Source organism: Lygodium microphyllum, chromosome 25 (assembly GCF_053477565.2).
Source record: "Lygodium microphyllum isolate KBCC chromosome 25, Lygodium_microphyllum_v1.1.10, whole genome shotgun sequence".
Classification (NCBI taxonomy): Eukaryota; Viridiplantae; Streptophyta; class Polypodiopsida; order Schizaeales; family Lygodiaceae; genus Lygodium; species Lygodium microphyllum.
This window is the reverse complement of record NC_141159.1, coordinates 6,688,626-6,711,178: the sequence shown is the minus strand read 5'-3', so window position 1 is coordinate 6,711,178 and position 22,553 is coordinate 6,688,626. Positions and strand designations below refer to the sequence as shown.

General features: G+C 41.3%; 1 protein-coding gene across 16 annotated transcripts in view; it reads right to left on the bottom strand.

Moving 5' to 3' along the window:
• LOC148013873 (uncharacterized) overlaps nt 1–22,553 on the bottom strand; it is a 112,060-nt gene that overhangs the window by 81,003 nt on the left and 8,504 nt on the right. For all 16 annotated transcript variants that reach the window (XR_015688618.1, XR_015688619.1, XR_015688625.1 and 13 more), the window contains exon 2: nt 13,595–13,710. Coding sequence is in view for 6 of the 16 variants with exons in the window: in XM_087666609.1 (XP_087522735.1) it covers nt 13,595–13,708 (114 nt within the window). In the remaining 10 variants the exon portion in view is untranslated. The remainder of the gene's footprint in view (nt 1–13,594; nt 13,711–22,553) is intronic.

Below are 22,553 nucleotides of genomic sequence, written 5' to 3'. Positions count from 1 at the left end.
TGATGTCGGACCAGATCATAGAAGACTGAACGTGCATATGTAACCTCGTCAGAAGGTGACTGAGAAGAACCAAGAAGATCTAGAAAATAATTCCTGCACATATTAACAATAGTCTGAGGGTCAGTGACCATTTGACCTTCTGAATTCTGAAGTCTAGTCATATTTTCTCGAGCAGGAGAGGCATGCAGCGTGCGAAAGAACTTATGAGTTTGACAAGTACTATCTTGCAAATTCTCAGTCAACTTTTGCAATTTGGCCTGCTGATAAGATTTCAACTAAAAATCTTTAATAAGATCAGCCAAACGCATTGCCAATGACAGCAAAAATTCATCATCTGGAGTGTCTACCAACACAGAACGAACCAAAGCCAGTAAGTCCTCTGCTGCGTGTCGACGCCGCCGACAAAGAGAGGCATGGTGGATCCCATACTACCAAGCTATCCTCTGCACATTAGAGAGCAATCGTTCAAAGGAAGCAGTGCCCTCAGAGGCGAAGTCCAATAAAAATCTATCAATCAATTGCTGCATATAGCCCCGAAAGAGCGAATGCTTCAAATAAGAGGAGTTGAAACGTAAAGGGAGTCTATCCAGCAGTTGCATAAAAGGTGCAATGGGTTGTGCAAGTATCTCAAGCTGGAGAGGGAAATGGTCCGACAAGGCATATTGCTGCAAGACTGTCATTTCCAGCATCTCAGGAAGAAAATCATCATCCTGCATGATGTACATTCGGTCCAACCGCGACCATGTAGTGGCATACTACACCGAATGGAAAGTAAACCCTGTAGAAGAAGGGTGTAGCCAGGACCATAGATCTTCCTTAAGCATAGCAAGACCAAACACATTCCACACCCGACTTTCCGGAGCGTCCATCACCGAATGCCCTGAAGTGGATTGTGAAGAATCAACACACATATTAAAATCCCCCATCAAAAAAACCCCGTCTGCCAAGTGACAAGGAGGTCTTCAAGGTATTCCAAAGATCCCGGCGGGATAAAGGATCATTCGGAGCATATAGGCCCAGCAACCATAAGATTTCTCCTTCAAATAAAACTTCAACCACCACAAAGCGGCCATGTACATCATTTTTAATAAGAACCGGCTGATATTTCTCATGTACAATCATAAGCACACAAGAATAACGCCCAGCGTGTGTCCCTGCATAAAATAAGCGAAACCCATGGCAATCCACAACTTTTCCTGCTTTACCGTGACTCTTGTGCTCTACCACACACAAGACATCCCACTAATTCTCATGCAATACAGTCCACATGGCATGTTGCTTATGGCGAGAACAAATGCCTTGCACATTCCACGTGGCTATCTTCATGTGTATTCAAAAAGAAAATCAGGAACGAGGCACCACTTGCATCGATTTAACCTTTTTTGCTAGAATATCAAGGACACCCTCATCCAAAAAATCAGCTAACACGGCAAAAGAGTTCTGATGGCCAGCTTTAGAGGTAGACGGAATATCCACTGTCTTGGGGATGGAACGGGGATAACGACGATCCCATGGCGTAATCACATTCCCTCGAGTATCAACAGCCAACTTAGCGGGTAGGCCCTTTGGACCGTCGGTATATACTTTTCTAGCAGACTGATTACGAGGAGCAGAAGGAACCATAGTACGCGCAACGTGCTCTAAAGACAACATTTCTTTCCTACGCATATACGTGCGCATAATCTTGTGAAACATTAGGCCCAGTAGCTGCCAGGCCAGCATCAACCTTTTTACCTTTTTTGGGACGTGCCTCTACCCAGTCATTGCCACGGGAATCCAAACCGAAACAAGTTGTTTACCTTTATCCAAAACTTTAGGTGGCTGGGTTGCATCCTGGGACGGAGCATCAAGCACCATGTCTTCCATCAGCAGCACAACATGCTCATCATCTGAAGATGGTTGCTTCTCTAAGCATTCGGCCATAAAATGCCCCAATTTTCCACACGAAAAGTAGTGTCCTACAAAGTTGCCCCATTTCAAACGAAAGTGCAAAGGATGCATGCCAAAGCAATTAATACGAAGCCATGCAGGCCTTTTCCTAGCAGTGTCCCATAACATACACAAACGGTTGCGATTCATGGCCCTTAGGCTCGAGGGGACCAGAACAGTTCCCACAACGGCCATGGCATCTGAATCCGATAGGCTGAACCAATTCCAAAAGGGACTTCTTAGTCCAAGGAAGCAATGGCAGAAAAAACGATATCATATTGATCATAATGTATTAAGCAACTTTAAGTCTGACATGTATAGGCCGGCCTTGAGATTTCCAATACATGAACCTATCATGAATCCGGGATCCCATCCAATCCAGTAAGGCACGAGGAGTTACCTCCACACCGATAGGATATCCCAAGTGTCTGGTTATATTTCCCCTTGAGATCACAATTCCATGCCAGTCCAAGGCCTACAAATCATTCTCCATACAAGAGAGTAGTGTAGATTTCCGAGTATTAATATGAAGACTCGATGCCAAAGCAAAAAGATTCCACACCACCATTGCCCGATTTACATTAGTGCGATCAACCATAAGGAACATAAAAGAATCATCTGCCAAAGATTGACCCACAAATTGGGTACCACTAGGAAGAGACAAGCCAACTATCTCACCTTGATCAACCAACTTATCCAACAATGAGAGCATCGGGTGAGTGACTAAAGCAAACAACAACGAGCTGAGAGGGCAGCCTTGCTAAAGAGACCGAGATAAGGCAATTTTCTCTGTGATCCCTCCATTAAGTGCAAGATAAGCCACAATACCCTGACTAATGGTATCAACAAGAGAAATCATTTAAGGACTAAATCCCATCGTAGACATTAATTGCTGCAAAAAAGACCAGCTAACATGATCAAATGCCTTCTCAATATCAAGCTGAAGCATAACAACATGCTGGCCTACAGCTTTGGCATAGTCAATTCCCAATTGAACATTCAAAACGTTGTACATTAATTATATTCCGACCTTTAATGAAACCGTATTGACATGGATGAGCCAGGTGCGGAAATACTTTCTACAATCTATTGGCAATGATTTTGGAGAAGATTTTATATAAAGAACCCATAACAAAAATGGGTCTCCATTGTTTCAAAGAGGTTGGAGAGGGAACCTTGGGCAACAACCGAATGACAGCAATCTTCCAGTCTGAAGGCATCATGCCAAAATTCTACACTTGTTGACACAAGTGAGTTAATGGGTCCTTAAGCTGCTCCACATGGGCTGAAAACAACTCATTAGGAAGCCCATCCCAGCTAGGACTTTTCCTTTGAGGCAAGTGGGACAGCACTTCTTCCACTTCATCTTCTAAAATATTAGCCTCCATTAAATCCACCCATTCTGGTTTGACCTGATTACTAAGCAACTCACAAATATATCCGCGAGGCGAGTGAACAACATCAGAATCTCTTGCGGACCCAACAAGGATTTATAAAAGTCAACACTCATCCGAATGATGGAAGCAAGATCAATCACCATAACACCTTGCTCATCCATTAAACGCACTATTTTCTCGGGCATATTTCTGGTGCAGACGAGCAAAGAATTGATGGGATTGACCTTCAACCATTCAATGGATGTGAGCAAGTCATCATTGGAATCCCCTGATAGACACAGACAACGAGTGGGCCAATAAAGATTGGGCATGATGCAATTCAACTTGTAAAGAGGAAGCATGCTAAATACCATACTGTCGGGAAACACTTGTGCATTATCCCTAAAAACAGCCCATGCTTCCATCCCTCCAAATAGGACCCTCAAGCTAAAAGAAGCGATTAGTTGCTAAACACATTTCAAAAATTGATTTTGTTGCAAAAAAGATTGATTAAAACGAAGAAGTAACCGAGCAAGTAGAGCCTTAAATGCATGAATAAGTCTATGGGTCATTTCCAAGACCAAAGGGTAGTGATTTGACAAGACATGTTATTGTTCCACCCACATGTCAATGACTACAAGAAGAAAGGAATCACTCTGGCAAATGTAGATCCTATCTAGTCTAGCCCAGGTGTTTGGATGCTGAAAAGAACGATAAGTATATCCTGGTTGTGAAGGATACATCCACAACCACGTCTTGTTTCAAATCTCTCTCTCTCTCTCTCTCTCTCTCTCTCTCTCTCTCTCTCTCTCTCTTTTTCGTAAAAGGTAATTGTATTAATTACGAAAAAAAAGGTACAAGTTTACATGATTACAAGATACAGGAGGGCCCTAGGCCAACCTGTGTAAAATCCCAGAACTAAGCCACGAAAAAGTTCCACAAGTCATGGCAAAGACCCAGAGGAAATTGCCCTATGCCAGGGAAGCAAGTCCTCCCGAGGGAGCAAGTCCGAGTGCCGAATGAGATCTCCCTGCCAATGCAAGAGACCTTTAAGCCGGGCAATGTGTCTCGGTACATTAGAGGCCGAATCAAAAAGAAAGGCATTCCGCGTGATCCAAATGTGCCAACATCCCCAGTATCTGAAAAAGTGGAATAAGATCTTCATATGCAACTGTGGCGGTGTGGGGTATTTTGGGCGCACAAAAACCCAATCGAAAGGGGTTAGCGAGGACCCCACCACTGCGCGCCAAACTTGTGACAAGAGTGACCGGATATTCTTGGCGAGCGGGCAAGAAATAAACCGATGTCGGGCCGATTCCACAATAGTGGTACAGAAGAAACAATTGCCGTTGGAGATTCTCCGCTTGGAAAGGGCCGAGGCAAGAGGAAGACCACCAATCATCACCCACCAAAGAAAGACCTTGCATTTGAAAGGTATCTTATTCAACCAGCCCTCCATCATAGTTGCCTTCCACCATGACTGAGATTTCCGCAATCCCCATACAGTATTAGCTTTCACACCCAACCATTGATGATCTTTAATGAGAAGATGATACACCTGATTAGCAGAGGCCTTTTCGAGACTCAACCGGCCTGCAAGGTCCCAGTCCTGCCAAGGACGATCCACCGCCAGCGCAAGAAAGAGTTGCCTGCTCTGAAGCACCAACAAAAGCTGTTCCCATAAATCATGGTATCCGCGCGGGATCCTGAACAGTCTCCTGGCAGTACAAAAGGATGCGAAGACATTACGAGTGGCAAGGGTGGCATCCGCAACTGAAGTCACACCCAAGCGGGCCATGCGATTAAATCTTGGTCTGAGCTCATGTTTGTCTTCCCATGAAAGTAATCTCGAGACTGCCAACAATTCCAGTTGAAAGGAGTTAGTATGCAAGCGGTCCCCCACTGGATGCCAACGCGCCTTTTGGAGCACCACTTTCCAGGAGCCGACCAAATGCAGTAATAACAGAGAGGAGAAGGGACTGGAAAATCGAGAGTCTACATTAAGGACATGCCACCAGGAGCACCGAAGACGTGTATTACCATGCCAAAGCCCGCTGTCCTCAAGAAAATAACGGGCTATAATGGTCCACGGGTGGTAATCCACACACATAGCGCGAAAAAGAGACCAACGAAGAGCCAGCATATGAGTTTCAGCATCCAAAATAGCTCCACCACCCAAGCATTTGGGGATACATGTATGTGACCATGAAATCCACGAAATACCTGCATGCAATGAATCCTTCTTCCATAACATGAAACGAATGGGGCAAGTGAGAGCCTTCAAAGTAGTAGGAGTCCACGGCAGCAATGGCAAGAAATATGTGAGCATTGGCAGCATAATTGTCTGAGCCACTTTGAGGCAGACATGGAATGGCCGCGCTTGCGAATTCCAATACATAAACTTAGCTGCCAATTTCTGTGAAATCCACTCCAGTAGTTCCTTTGGCCAAACATCAACCCCCAATGGGTATCCAAGATGCTTGACAATGGAGCCACGGGAAACAACCTGACCTTGCCAGCCCAATGACTGTAAATCAGACTCCGTGCAACTGAGAATGGCTGATTTGAAGGCATTGATGCGAAGACCAGAAGCATGACCAAAGAGCATCCAAACATCTAATGCCTTGCAAATGTTGTCCTTGTCCGCACGCAAAATCATAAAGCTATCATCAACTAGAGATTGGCTAATGAAGTGCTGTCCCAAAGGAAGAGACAATCCGGCCAGCTGCGCAAAAGCCGCCATTGAAGATAACATTGAAAGAACCGGGTGAGTCGCCAGGGCAAAGAAGAGAGGACTCAAAGGGCAACCCTGTCTCACCGAGCGTGCAAGGACAAATGGCTCTGTAACCCCACCATTGAGCATAACGCGTGAAGAAGCCGCAACGCTAATGGTGTAGATCAATCAAGACATCCGAGTACCAAAACCCATGGTAGACATAAGTTCTGCAATGAAAGACCAGTCTAAATAGTCAAAAGCCTTTTCCAGATCCAATTGAATCAATACCACTTCCTAACTGGCGTGCCTCGCATAGTCAATAGCCATTTGCACATTTAAGATATTATGCAGAATGTTGCGGCCCTTAATGAAACCATATTGAAGAGGATGCACAATAGCTGGAAGGTGCTTGTGAAGCCGATTCGCCAGCGATTTGGAAAAGATTTTATACATCGAACCCATCAAAGAAATTGGTCTCCAGTGTTGCAACATCGACGGTGAAGGGACCTTTGGAAGCAGTTTGATAAGGCCTTATTTCCATGAGGAAGGCATGACCTCTGTTTCCCAAACCTGCTGAAACATAGCTGCCAATGGCTTCACCAGCTGGGTGGCCGAGCTCTCAAAGATTTCAGACCATCCCAACCATGACTTTTATCCTTAGGCAGGTGTAACAAAACATCCATAACCTTCTCCCGGGCGTAGAATGGTCAGGCGACGGCGGCAACTGACGCGGACAGGACAGGCGACGGCAACTGGCGCGGACGGCGACGGGCACGGACGGGTCAAGCGACGGCAGCGACAGGCCAGACGGGCGCAAAAAGGACGGGCCGACAGTAGGCTTCCAGTCTCTCTCCCGCCATCGCTCGCTCTTCTTTGGCAACCTCTCCTCTCTCTCTCTCTCTCTCTCTCTCTCTCTCTCTCTCTCTCTCTCTCTCAAGCTATCAACTAACTAAATGACTAAGACCCAACCCCCAAAAACGTTTTCTCAGTTTGCATGGACATTTGGCCAATCATAGCCTTCTAACCCCATTTTTCAGCATTATCCAGCCATTAAATTAATTTTCAGAATTAAATCATCTTGAAAATTAATTTCAGCCCTTCTAACCTTGCCCAAAATTAAATGCGCCCATCCATAATTCAATTGGCTATGCCATTTGCAACCTGGAGTGGTCCCCAACCTCTGTTGACTCTTAGACTAGCATTAATCAATTCATTAATGCTAGTCCCTAGTGTCACCATTGACACTTATTGGCCAAACAACTATCCTAAGGTCAAAATTAACACCAACTGACCACCAAAACCCAATTGGCATAACTTATCACAACTTTTGACTTTGACGCCCACTGCATCCTCGGGGTCGTTGGCTTGTTACCATGAAATAACTGTCATATACATCACATGTGCTAAACAACCTTGCACATTTGATTAGTAACTTAATCAAATGTTATCGACAAGATTAAAGCTTCTCAAAATTTCACATTCCCGTGATACAAAAACTAAATGATTCACCAAAATAAAGGAGGATGTGGAAAAGTGAGCATCAGAATTAAGAACGTGCCACCATGATGCCTATATGCTGGTGTTACCATGTACAATACCTCGATCTTCCAAAAGAAAGCAAACTATAAAGACCCAAGAATGACAATCAAAAGACATTGCTCTGAAGAGTGATCAACACAGGGCCACAATATGGGTCTATATATCCAAAATCGACCCACCACCCATGCTTTTCGGGGTGCAGATATGGCTCCCAAAAATCCAAAAGATACCTACATGCAAGGAGTCTTTTTTCCACAACATAAAACGGATATGTTTGGTAAGACCATTCAAAGAAGAGGTGTTCCAAGGCAGAAGTGATAAAAAGTAGGTAAGTGTGGGTAGCGTGATGGCATGGGCTACTTTGAGGTATACATGAAAGGGCCACGCCTATGTTTTCCAATAGATAAATTTTGCCTCCATCTTTTGGGAGATCCATTCTAGCAAGTGTTCTGACTGAACATCAATGCCCACTACCTCGTTGAAGTCACATGACAATTAAGTCACATTGTTTATAGACAAGCTACTTTAAAAATGCTTACATTTTATACATGAAGCCGTCTCTTTATTCCAATTGCTAACATTTTATGAGTTCATGACTAGGTCCATAAAAAGATATTTGTGTTGCCTACTTCAAAGGGGGCTCTAATCTCCTCTTCTACAAAGGAGAAGTCCAAAGGTGGCAAAAACTCTCAAAAAGGTGGATACCCCTTTTTCCAATATAAACAAAGATACTAAACCAATTTTGTAATGCTTTTACAAAAGAATAGATATTGCACTAATTGCCAATACATGGTTCATGTAGAAAAAAGTATCGGAACAAAGCCTAGGGTCATCCACCTAGATCTTATTAAAGAACCTCAAGTCCATCCACAAGTAGTATTCCCATTGAGAAGTCAAGAGGGGGTCCTACTCCAGCACCTACACTCATTGCTTCTATCCCTTCTGCTTTCGACACATCCCTATGGTGGCTGGCCGGACATGTGGTTGAACATTCCCCTTGATCACCTTTCAAGATAGCTGAAGGTTTAGTTAACTGGTCTTACGCACCACTTGCATTGGACTCCACACCACAAGCTAATCTAGCTAGACTTACGAGGGCCTATAATGTAGCTACAATCCATGTGCCTTCTTCCCTTGCCACAACTTCCCTTAGCCAAAATTTGTCAAAGGACATGCACAATGGTAGCCCCACCCTTAGGGTACACTGGGCTATCCAAATATTTGCACTACTCTTAGCCCCTTAGGCTATTAAAGCCACATCTATAGGCTAATGTGTCCCTAGGCCTTTTCTTTTCCTTTCATTTTCTCCCTTTGCATTTACTCACTCACCCATTTTTATTCGCAATTGAACTTTACTCTACTTTAGCTTTTCTTTGTTTTCTTGGCTTAGCATAAAACCATCTCAATATAAAGTGCTAGCAAGCAGGTTCTAGTCTCTTCTTGTACTCATGTGCTAGGGTTTTGAATTTCAATTGAGAACTAGAATTGCACATATCTTGTATTCTTCAATCTAAATACTCTCATTATTCAGCATTTACTGTTGGACTTTAGTCTTTATGTCATATAGTATTTCTTAGTCGCCATTTGGCATTGACAATTGTTACTTCTACTCTTTAATTTGAGTATTTACTATTCATTTCTGTTTTAAGTTTCATGGCTCATGTATTGTCTTAAACTTTTATGGGACACCTTTAGAAGGTTTTTAAGTTAAGGTGTCGTATTTGTTTGCTTTCTTTATGGAGTATTTCAATTATGTCTAGAAAACATATAACTTTTAGATCTCCACCCCACTCCTGGTCCCGCATCCCCTATTTTCCTCAGTCCCCCATCACCCCTGTCCCCATTCTCGTCCCCCCCATCCCCGTCCTCATCCCTAGTGACTATGCTTCCTACTCTCATCTTGCAAAGAAATCAATTGTTTTATCACATAGTTAGTTTATGTTAATGATGCTTGTGTGCTTGTGTGCTTGTGTGCATGTTCATCCTTTGCACAAACTTTGCCACCCATCTTCAACCCTTAACTTGTCTTCATTTTTTTATGTATCCATGGCTATAAATTTTTCTAAATACTTGTTATATTGAGCTCAAAGTATTCGTTCTTTCCATTTTCTTGAATTGGTAAGTCAAAAAAATAAGTAAATCTTATAGTTGTGAGTAAGGTTGCAAGTACGAAAGGTATGATACGATATGGTACAATAAAATACGGTACTAATTGGTACCTTAGGATTTTATAAGGTACAGTACGATATTAGTCCGAAAAATAAATAAAAGCAAAAACTTGGTTATTTTGAATTACAGATAATAGAACATACATTTAGAACTAAAATAGCAATATTACTTGAGTTTATAGGATGAATACATGAGGGTAACAAGCCAAAACCTCATGCGCAACAAGCTACTAGAAGATAGATGGGAGTGTATATGTAATACATCATACATCACACAACAAAGCAAAGTGTAGGGTGGATAGACAAAGAGGCTCTTCATTCTTTTGTGTGTGTGTGTGTGTGTGTGTGTGTGTGAGAGAGAGAGAGAGAGAAGCTTGGCAGTTTTTTGGGGGGAGGGGGGGGATACGCTTGGAATCGCATATTCATCTTGGAAGTTGGGAGAGAGAGGGTGAGAGAGGTTTGAAATTATGATAATAAACATAAGGCTTGGGAGTTGGAAGATATTGTGTGGTCTAGTCTTCATAGGCCAAAAATAGTTTTTTTTTTTTTTGGTACAAATTGGTACAGATACGTACCATACGGTACGATACGAACCGTACGGAACGAACTAGTCCATGGGTAGTATGAATGCAACTATGGTTGTGAGTATACTACATTGTTTGAGGTGTTTACAACAATCAAGCAATAAAAGCCCTTTTTTGGACTATTAAATTCAAAAGGTAAGTTTTGATAACTCAACACCCTCTCTCAAGTTTAAAAGGGAGAGCAAGGAGAGTGAAGGGACAGCTTAGCCTTTACCCACTAATATCGTTGAGGCAATGGACATGTTCTCTTGAATTCCCAAATGAGTAGAACTTTTTGTTTTCTTGTTTTTTTTCACTATGAGCTAGCTCCGAAGTTCATAGAAAAGGTTGCAGAACCACAATCAAGGTTGTTTGTGTAGAAGTACAAGAACTTTTTGTTTTCTTGTTTTTTTTCACTATGAGCTAGCTCCGAAGTTCATAGAAAAGGTTGCAGAACCACAATCAAGGTTGTTTGTGTAGAAGTACAGCAAAGGTAATGAACAAATGTGGTGAGATAGTTGCTCAAGATGCAAGGTTAGCGATGTGCTCATGAATGTTTCATTCAATGAGATAAAAGGGAAATGTGCTACATAAATGCATGCGTTTCACCTTCAGGGGATGCTTACTCTCATAAGTTATCATCCATTCCAAGGGCCCAATATGTACATAACAACTAATGCAAAGGGTTGATCATGTAACAAGGTGCCACTTGCACAATATCTTCATGGGGAAATTATTCACTTGCCCAAGAGCCCTTTTACAAAAATGTGTAATAAATTATGAACACAATGATATCTAGTGCAAAGGAAGATGCATGTAAGATTTGACCTAACCACACTTCCACCAACTAACTAGAGTTAGGTTTATTTACTCTAGAGGCTGGTGTCACTACTTTGATGTCCTAAGACACTTAAGTGTACACACCCTACATTGACACTTAAGTGTCCATACCACATGCATTACATTGGGCACTGCCTAGAATTGGCAAATTCTAACAATTTTATGATCCTATGGACGGGTTTCCTTTTGATCTGGGTGGATATTACATAGACGATCCTTTGGAAGAAAAATATTTTCCTATGATATATTCCATATCTCATGATGTGTGGCCTAGTAAAAGGGGAGAATACACTAAGGCTCAAAGGAACAATCAATGCCAAAGTTGCTCACATTCTCATTGGCATGGGCAGCATGCATAGTTTTGTAAGTAGTAAGTCTCGTCAGGGCTGAAGTCGTCTCCACAAGAAATGGATTTTCATTGAAGGTACAAGTGGCGAATAGTGTGTATAATATCAACAAGGAAGTTTGCATGCCACACATTCCGATTGTTTTATCTCCCACATGTACCACTTCAGTGGATCTCATTGCTTTGGAGATACGTCCAATTGATATATTACTTGGCTTTGATTGGTTAAAAAGGATACAAAAGATCTCCATGGACTTGGAGAAAATGCAAATGGAGTTCACTTGGCAGGGCCAGGAAGTCATTCTTCATGGCATTAACAAGAAATAAGTAGAATTAATATGTTTTAAGAAGCTTAAGAAGAAAATCAATGCTATGTCTTGCATATTCACCCTGTTCTTCTCCAGGGTGAGCAAAAATCAGCAAGCTTCTTTATCCAAAGAGAAGGATCCATGCTTATGCAAGCTTTTGGAAGAGTAGAAGGATTTATTTTAGCCTCCTTCATTACCACCCAAGCGAGCAGTGATCATTCAATAGATTTGGCACCCCATACCAAGCCCATCAACAAGCAACCTTATAGATTGTCCCAAGTATGAGAGAGAAAAGGTGGAAAAACAAGTTAAAGAGTTATTGGAAATGGGTTTCATTCAGCCAAGTCAATCACCATTCGCTTCTCCGGTGCTTTGTGCTGCCCAACTACAGATTGTGGCGACTACAAGCCTTATACCTAACAGCTTGCAGTGACACACAAAAAGCTTATCCTGTTGGCCGCCTCTGTCTTCAGTTGTATGCCCCTTTATGCCTTGCATGATTGTGAACTAGCAAGACTACAAATCCAGTACCTGACCCACAATCATGTGCAAGAGTCTATCCCATTGGACGACTCTATTTATAGGTCTCTCTTTTTCTTCCTTCTGTAATGAGTTGCTATATTATATCGTGTCATAGTACAAAAGTCATGGCAAGGTCACCGAAGAGACCACCCGATGCCAAGAAACTCAATCATCTTTGGTCAAAGGGGGCATCAAAAATGAATGTGTTGCAAGTGACCCAAATATGCCAGCAACCGTAGAAGTAGAGAAAGTAGAACAAAATCTTCATATGAGGTTGGACCCGACCATGATATTTAGCCTAACCAAAGACCCAATCAAAAGGGCGAATCCTAGTCCCCACCACAACATGCCAAATGTCAAAAAGGAGGGCCCAAATCTTCCAAGTAAAAGGACAAGAAATGAATATGTGATGGAGAGACTCAACTGCAGAGGTACAAAAGAAACAATTCCCATTAGAGATACCCCTATAGTGAAGAGCCGATGCAAGAAGAAGGCCACCTATCAACATACTCCAAATAAATACCTTCCATTTGAATGGCACCGTTGATCCATCCCTCCATCACTATCTTTGCAAGGCACCATTTTCCATGAACACACCAAATGGTTGAGAAGAACTGAACCATGTGAACCAAACTACAAAGGGAAATGATCAGATAAGACATATTGCTGCAATACCCGCATTTGCAAAATTTCTAGTAAAAAAGAATCCTTGCACATAGATATTATGCAATCAAGACCACAAGGCCAAGTATTGGGCTGAATGAACTATAAACCCTGAAGCAAATGGAGAAAGCCATGACCAAAGATCCTATTTGAGAACATCCATCGCAAAGGAATTCCAAGCCCGACCTTTCGGATTTTCCATCAGAGAGTGTTCTGAAATAGACTAGAAAGAGTGAACGCACATGTTAAAATTACCTATACGCAAACCCAGCCTGCCCAAGGACAGAGAATCAAGAAGATGGCTCCACAAGGCCTAACGATGCAATGAGTCACATAAAGGCCAACCAGCCATAAAATCTACCCTTCAAAAATGATTTCAACTACTAGAAAGCGTCCATGAACATCATTCTTAATAAGCACCGGCTGGAATGTTTACAGCTCTCTCTCTCTCTCTCTCTCTCTCTCTCTCTCTCTCATTAATTATTCATAATCCAGTGAGAGCAACATTTTATTCGACCATAAAGCAGCTATTTGCTGATAGAACACATTATGCCATTATCTTACTATGTTAGCACGCATGAGAAAGTCAAAAACAGTATCAATAAAATAAACCACAAAGGTCACCTCTTTATTCTGTGCTTCAAGAGTAGCATTTGTATAATGTGCTTTGCTTGTATCCCTCAAACCAACCATCTTTCCATTATAACATTTGAGCCAGCAAGATCTTATAAACCTCATTCCTGATAAAGACATTATAGTAACTCTCTCTCTCTCTCTCTCTCTCTCTCTCTCTCTCTCTCTCTCTCTCTCTCTCTCTCTCTCAATTTATAAATATACACACACTACCTACCTCACACTTATCCTACGCAAGGCAACCCTAGTTACCTTTGCTTAGTCTAATGACAACACAGTGCACACACACACACGTGTGTGTGTGTGTGTGTGAGAGAGAGAGAGAGAGAAAGATACATACATACATATGAGACACACATGTATATACATACTATCTATATATGTATACATGTATGTGTCCTATTATGTATACACGTATGAGTGTACATATGCATATATGTGTCTATATTTACATGCACACAAATATATATGTATGTATCCATATATCACTGTCTATGCACACAAAAGGATTAGAAGGATGCAAATAAATGATGGACAATAAACACAAACTATGCATGAAATGGAGCATTAGTGTGTCTTGTACTTTGCTAATACTTTTGTTATTTCTTGCTCCTCAACAGATTTTGCTATAGCCAAAGATGAATGGTGTGCAACATGTCCATCCAAATATAGACTCAACTGATTCTTTGGCATTAGAAGAGCCTTTTGCAAGGATTGGATTGGATAATGCTCCATACCCTTTCAGCAAATGGAAATTTCCTAGCTAGGACAGCCATTCTAATGGAAATTTCCTATCTAGGACAGCCATACTATCTTTCATGCATAGTGGGATCTTTAACATGGGGATATCCTCTTTATGGTAAATAAATCTTAGCACACATTGGTAATGCTTGCCTCCTGAATAAAAGATTTGATTCTGTTCTTCCCCCAAAGGCAAATGTATGAAAGCTTCTTTGGCTGATGATATATAACATTGATGCCCATAATACACAAGTTAGTGACTAAAATGACAGTTAACAGAAACAAAAGAAGGCTTACATCCTTCTCAATAAAATTTTCTGCCAAGAAGACAAGTTATTAACATTGCCAGTGCATATGTTGATATTGAGCATGCCAAACATGTGAGATATGCTAGATTTACACTAAGAAAACACAGAATGTACAAACACGACTCAAACACAATAGCTCATACAATAACACAATAAATGCAAAATGCAAAAAAACACACACACAAACAAAGAAGAAAGAGAACTCTGAAGTGAATGAATCAATGCTGTAATGATGGAAAGAGTGTACAAGATGCTGAAGGCAAAGCAACGAGAATAGTCGAAGTGTGACATCCACCAAAGACGGATCCCAAGTGCTGTAACTACCAGTCGGAGCTGCAATAATACTAACAATGTAAGGGTACCAGCCTGGTAACCAAAACGCAGTAGTCTAGAGGCTGGATTTGTGAAAGGGCAGCAGTGTACCACCCAAATGTGCTAGAAGCTGATCACTGGATGCTGGAAATAGTCAAAGTGACAATTGAGAAAGGGTGTGCTGATGCAGGGCAGCCTGCACGAGTAGTAAATGCAAATATGAGATTAAGGAGACAAGCAACAGCTGCTGTTGTAGCAGGTCTGCAGCAGAACGCAGCCAGGGTCACCAAGTGGCTGGAAGCAGCAAAAATCAGGTCACCAAGTGGAGCTACAGTTGACAAGGGCTGGACAGCTGGTGTAGACAGGCTAAAGGCTGAAATTTGGGTGCGAATAGCTGACGAGAAAGTGAAGACTGATGTGACCTGCAAAACAAGGATAGGCTGAATGGTGGAGAGCCTGTCTATTTATAGATAAGTGCATCCTCCCAAATTAGGGTTTGCCTTATGTGACGCAAAAACTCTCTAGGAACCCGTTTCTTCTTTAATGAAAGCTTCGGTCATTACACGTTTTGGGGCTGTTTAAAAGAGCTAATCAGTTTGTAATGCATTTTTAGCTCAATAACCCCACCCAGGCCCACAACTAGAACCATAAAGAGACTGAAGGGAAAAGCTCAAGCCCATTTTTTCCCCAAGGCATCCCACCCCAACGCAGCCAGGGCAATGCACAAAGGGTGCAAGTCAACTGCCTAGTGGTCTACCAAGACTACAGGATGATGGTTCTCTTACTAGGAGAGCCCAAGCGATCATCCCAAAGAGGCCAAGTGATCAAACAAAGGGTGCTCACCAACTGTGCAATGGAAAATGGTTTCAATGGAAAATGGAACTTTTCTTTTTTTTTTTCATTGGAAAATGGTTTGGAAAAATGCTTTCACCCTATCAAGTAACTGCGCCCCAAAGGGAGAACAAAAAGAGATAGTTAGATCCACCACATCTTGGTGGTAAGGTGATAAAAGAACCGCCAATGAAAACAACAAGGTGCTCTACACAATGAGAAGCAAAACAAAAAGTAAAACTAAAATGAAGAAAAGATATGTGTGAATGACTAAGTGTGAAAATGCAATGGAAGACAAATGAATGAATCCTAAAGCCTAACTAGCCTAAGGACAAAATAGCCTAGGGGCTCGACTCATTGGACTAAGGAACTAAGAGTACTAAGTAAACGGTAGACTAGCCTAGAGTACCCTAAGGGTGCTAGCTTAAGTGTGCCACCATCGTTGCGCATGGCATCAGCAAGTCTCTACAAATGAAACTCGTATCAAGGCAAAACAACAAGGTGCTCTACACAATGAGAAGCAAAACAAAAAGTAAAACTAAAATGAAGAAAAGATATGTGTGAATGACTAAGTGTGAAAATGCAATGGAAGACAAATGAATGAATCCTAAAGCCTAACTGGCCTAAGGACAAAATAGCCTAGGGGCTCGATTCATTAGACTAAGGAACTAAGAGTACTAAGTAAAAGGTAGACTAGCCTAGAGTACCCTAAGGGTGCTAGCTTAAGTGTGCGGCCATCGTTGCGCATGGCATCAGCAAGTCTCTACAAATGAAACTCGTATCAAGGCATGGAAATGGTCCTAGGTGGGGAGAGGTCCTAGATGGGGTTGCAAGAGGAGATCCCAAAATGGATGCAAGAAGAACAAACGAAACAATGTTAGCAGACTAGTCATCCAGACCTTCAGGAGTATTGTAAGGCAAGGGCAGATGAGGCTATGCGTGTGCCACATGTCTAGTGGCATGTGTGCCAAGAGAAGCAGATGGGGCAGCAACGGGAGGCGTGGCCCCACTCAACTATCCAAGGGGAGTGGAGATAGTCATAGCCTATTATGGTTTCTCAGCTAGGAGACCTTTGGCCTTAGTATGACACTCCTCGTCTACATGGCCCAATCTCTAGCAATGGATACAAAATCTATCTTTTTAGGGAGTTGCTTCCAAATGGGTTTGGTTTCTTGGGTGTCTTTGGTTGCGTGTAAGAAAGCGGTGCCACCCTTTTTTTGAGTTACCTTCCCAACTTGAGAGTTTTTGCCACCTCCAGTGTTACACTTCGTAGAAGGCGATACCATAGACCCCCTTAAATAGGAAAAAGGGGTCTTCTTGTGCACTTGGTCGTATAGCCTTGTGCAACACAAGAACTTGGATTCGAACTCATAGAAGATCGGCAATGGGGCAACGAAATGATGTGCTACATAGAGTGGAAGTATTTAAAAGGCAACTTGTTTAAGAAGAATGTAACCTAATTGTCATCTAACCTCAGGAGCTAGCAATAATGAACTCAACAAGTAATCAACTATATTCAGTCAACTAGACCTTTAGATCATCCCCTTCCTTAATAGAAAACTATTGTAGCTCATAATTAAGAATGATACATTGAATTTAATCTCTTACCGCATAGCGGTCAAGGAGATGAATCCAATGATCAAATGCTAAGGGAAAATGTTGTAATTGGGAATGGAACTTGTGACATTAATGTAACATTAAAAGTAATACTTAATGTTACATTAATGTCATAAGTGTGGAATGTGACATTAAAAGGGATATTTAATGTTACATTAAGGTAAATTTAGGGGAACATGCACGAGAATGACCGTCCGGGCTCTTGGGCGCCCGAACGGGGTCAAGGGGAGCCTAGAGAGTAAGGGAGTCCAGGAATAGACTCCAGCAAGTTGACAGCTGGCAAAGAGATAAGATTGAGGGCCAGCACTTATCTAGGCGTGGCTGGGAGGTGAAGAACACTCGTGCTTCCATCAGTCTGAAGAAATCTATCTCCCGTAATCTAACATTGGTATCAGAGCCTATGTTTCTGATCATTAAGAATCTGTCAGGCCGTCAGTCAAGAAGCGGGCCATCAGTTAGAAGTGTTCTGTTCCATCGCATGAGAAAGCGTGTCGTCTACCCTGTCCCGTCGCGTGCAGTACTTCCGCCCTGCCCCGTCACATAAGAAAACCGTCACGCGATCTGACGGAGTATTTCCGCCCTGCCCCGTCACATAAGAAAACGGGCCGCGAAGAAAAAATTAAAAGGAGAAGCCACGTCACGTCACATTAATGTGACCATTTCGTTGCGGGCAGGAAACGATTACACCATATCAAGGCGACCTGTCTCGTTACGGACAGAAAAGAATAATAAAAAAAACGTAAGGACCAGGGTCACGAAGACCAACTAGGACCAGGCGAGCAGCCACCAGCATCCGCGAGGACCAGGAGTGGAGTCGCCAACATTCGCGAGGACGAACCAGCTCAGACGTGAAGCTGCCAGCAGCCGCGAGAAACAGATCAGAAGTGGAGCTGCCAGTATCAGATTGCTGTTGACAAATAGGACTGCTTCTGAGGCGGATAAGACTGCGACTGTTGTGAGACAGGCAGAAAACTTCATACATAACTGAAGCCACAGCCTGCCATAAAAAATCAGGGAAGTATTTTATCTTGTATACAAATTTCTTATTTTTGCTTTCCAATTCCAGTGTATTAATGGCAGAAAAAGGGAAAGAAAGGGTAATGGAAAGTTCTAGTTCTGGGGATCAACCTATGGTAGTTCCCCATGAACCAGACATACAAGAAGAACAATGGGAAGAATTTTTTGCCACGAGAGAGCAATTTGATGATCTTTCTGCTCGTGTGCAAACTCAGGGGGTTCAAATAGAGTTTTTAACTCAAACACTAACTGAAATAAAATCTCAGTTAACTTTATTGTTGGAAAAAGACAAAAATAAGATAGAAATCTCAGATGTCCCATCTTCATCGAAAGATTTAGATGCGACCATTCGAGATTCTAAAGAACCCCAAACCTATCATAAATTGAGGGATAATCTGGTTTTAAAGGATATGAAACCACCTCAATTTTACGAGGAGGAAAAAGATAGGAATAAAGATACAATCTTTAATTTCCTCCAAAAATGGGAAGATTTACATAAATTAAAAAATACACCACCACATCTCCAAGCACTGGAGGCCAATTTAACTTTGGGCCCCAAAGCATATAAGTGGTGGCGAACCTTAAAGGAGGCGAATAAAATACCTGAAACTTGGGCTCAATTTGAATCCGTATTTTTAAAAGAATTTCTTCCTGAAAATGAAATGGAAAGAAATTGGGAAGATTGGGATTATGTCAGACAAAAGGGACGACCCCTACTGACATATTTGGAGGAATATCGTGAGATAATCCTCAAACTAGAAGGAATTGATGAATTCCAAAAAACAAGAGGATTCATTAGGGGACTGGATAAAGCCTGTAAAAAGGAAGTAAAACGGAGTTTACCTAAGACGCTTGAAGAGGCAATTAAATTTGCATTAATTTATAAAGATAGTATGCGTCCAGGTACACTCACCAGTCTCACTGATATGGAGCCCAAGTCTAAGGAATTAGAAACCTCAAAATTTGTGGGCAAATTTAAAAGAAAAATGTCATTTTTCAAAGGTAAAAAACAACCTTTTGAAAAGAAACCATATATGAGGCCAAAGCTAAGTCCTGATGACTTTGATAAGGCCAAAAAACAAAAATTGTGTTTTAATTGCCATGAACAGTTTGTTAGATGATTTTAAAGATGTATTTCCTTCTGATTTACCTAGTGGCCTTCCACCAGATAGGGGTGAAATAAATCATCCAATTGATATAAATAAGGATACACACCCAATTTCAAAACCACCATATAGGTTAAGTGAAACACAGCATCAAGAAGTTGAAAGACAAATTAAGGATTACCTGGATAAAGGGTTTATTCAACCCAGTAATTCACCTTGGGCTTCACCAATTTTATTGGTAAAGAAAAAAGATGGTTCTATGCGACTTTGTGTTGACTATAGAGCACTTAATAAAATAACGGTGAAGAATAAATTTCCTATGCCCAGAATGGAAGATCTTTTTGATCAATTGCAAGGAGCAAAATTCTTCACAAAGATAGACTTAAGATCAGGTTATCACCAAATAAGAATTAAGGCACAAGATATTTCCAAAACGGCATTTCGTACTAGATACGGGCATTATGATTTTTTGGTGATGCCTTTTGGACTCACTAATGCACCAGCTACCTTTATGAAGCTGATGAATAGTGTTTTACGGCCCTATCTAGGACATTTTGTAGTAGTCTTTTTGGATGATATCTTGATCTTTAGTAAATCAAGAGAAGAACATTTGGAACACTTATTATTAGTATTCCAACTCTTAAGAACACATTCCCTTTATGCGAAGAAAACTAAATGTGAATTCTTTGCACAAGAGGTCAAATATTTAGGGCATATAATCTCGAAAGAGGGAATCAACATGGATCCAGAAAAAGTAAGGGCAATTATTGAATGGCCACCTCCACGGAACTTGGAAGAGCTGCAGATCTTCCTAGGTTTATCTGGATTTTATCGTAGATTCATTCGAGATTATGCCAAAATAGCTGTTCCAATGACAGACCAACTTAAAGGGAAAGGGAAAAGTTTTAATTGGGGAACAGACCAAAATGAAAGTTTTCAAAAACTTAAGGTAGCTATTGCTACAGCTCCAGTATTATTAATAGTGGATCCCAATAAACCATTTGTGGTTGAAGCTGATGCCAGTGACAAGGCAATAGGCGCGGTCTTATTACAAGAAGGTCGACCAGTTGCTTTTGAAAGCAAGAAATTAGATCGTGCAAAACAGAATTATTCTGTTTATGAGAGGGAGCTGTATGCAATAGTACATGCAATGAAGAAATGGAGGCACTATTTGTATGATGCCAAACTTTTGATTTTATCGGATCATGAAAGCATTAAGTGGCTTAATGATCAACCAGATTTACATGGGCGTAAAGCCAGATGGGCCGAACTCCTCCAAGAGTTCGACTATGAAATAAGATATAGAAAAGGAAAGTATAATATAGTAGCTGATGCACTCAGCAGAATGCCCATCATTAATGAATTGAGTTTTACTCAGTTCACTTCCAATTTGCTTGAATCTTTAAAAGGGAAATGTCAGGTTGATCCGGCATATTCCAACATATGGGAAGCAATAAAAAATGGGGATCCAAATGAAAGTGCTTCTACTGAGGAAGGAATATCTGAAGATGTTCAACTAGGAAATGGAGCATCAGGGGTTGCTCAAACTGGATTCAAGTGGAAGAATTTTACCATTGATAATGGTTATTTACTCTACAAGGGTAGGGTATGTGTCCCGAAAGATATAGAAATAAGGCGCCAGATACTCTTTGAGTGTCATGATACCCCTAGTGCGGGACATCCAGGAGTTAATAAGACTTATAGTCTTATTAAAAGGCAGTTCTATTGGCCTGGAATGAATAAGGACGTCCTTGACTATGTGGTCAAATGTAATAAATGCCAGGTTAATAAAGCTGAAAAATTAAAAATGGGAGGACTTCTCCATCCATTAGAAATTCCTTCGGGAAAATGGGAGAGTATCTCCATGGATTTTATTGTTGCTTTACCTAGAACACAGAGGGGGCACGACTCTGTGTGGGTAATTGTGGATAGGTTAACCAAAATGGCTAGGTTTATTCCAACTTCAACTGATGTTAAAACACCAAAATTGGCTAGATTGTTCGTAGAGAACATATACCGATTGTATGGCCTTCCGGCAAATATAGTTTCTGATCGGGATAGAAAATTTGATAGCCATTTTTGGCGTGCGGTATTTAGGAAATTGGATACTAAACTTAGCATGAGTACGGCGGATCATCCGCAAACAGATGGGCAAATTGAAAGGGTTAACCAAATTCTTGAAGATATGCTTAGGGCATATGTAAGCAAAAGGCAAACTAATTGGGAAGAGTATTTACCGATAGCAGAGTTTGCATATAACAGTGCCAAACACTCTTCCACTGGATATAGTCCATTTATGTTGATGTATGGGTTTCAGCCCAGAGCTCCTTTTGCAGTAGGACTGCATAAAGAAAAGGTTCAGGCAGCTAAAGACTTTTTGGAGGATATGAATAATATGTTAAAATTTGCTCAAAAAAATATTAAAAAGGCTCAAAGTCGAGCTAGAGCATATGCAGATCCTCACCGAAGAGACATCTCCTTTGAAGAAGGAGAATTGGTCTATCTTAAGGTGCCTGAACAAACTAAAACTATGAAAAAGGGACATTGTCCAAAGCTTTCACCAAGGTATTGTGGTCCTTTCATAATACTTAAAAGGGTGGGAGAATTGGCTTACAAGCTCCAACTACCTGCTGGTAGTAAAATACATCCAGTTTTTCATGTAAGCAAACTAAGGAAGAAGCTGGGTGATTTGGATAATCTAATCTTAAATGATGATATTGAGGAGTTATTCTATGACCAATCTAATCCACATGAACCAGAAAAAATATTAAATGTTCGTAATAGACGAACGAGGAATACTATTTATCAAGAATGTTTGGTTAAGTGGAAAGATTGTTCAGAGGAAAGCTCAACATGGGAGCGAGTAAGTACTTTAAAGAAAAGGTTTCCCGATTTACAGTTAGACCTTCCAAATATCGTTTTCGAGGACGAAACCGATTTTTAAGGGGAAGGAAATGTGACATTAATGTAACATTAAAAGTAATACTTAATGTTACATTAATGTCATAAGTGTGGAAT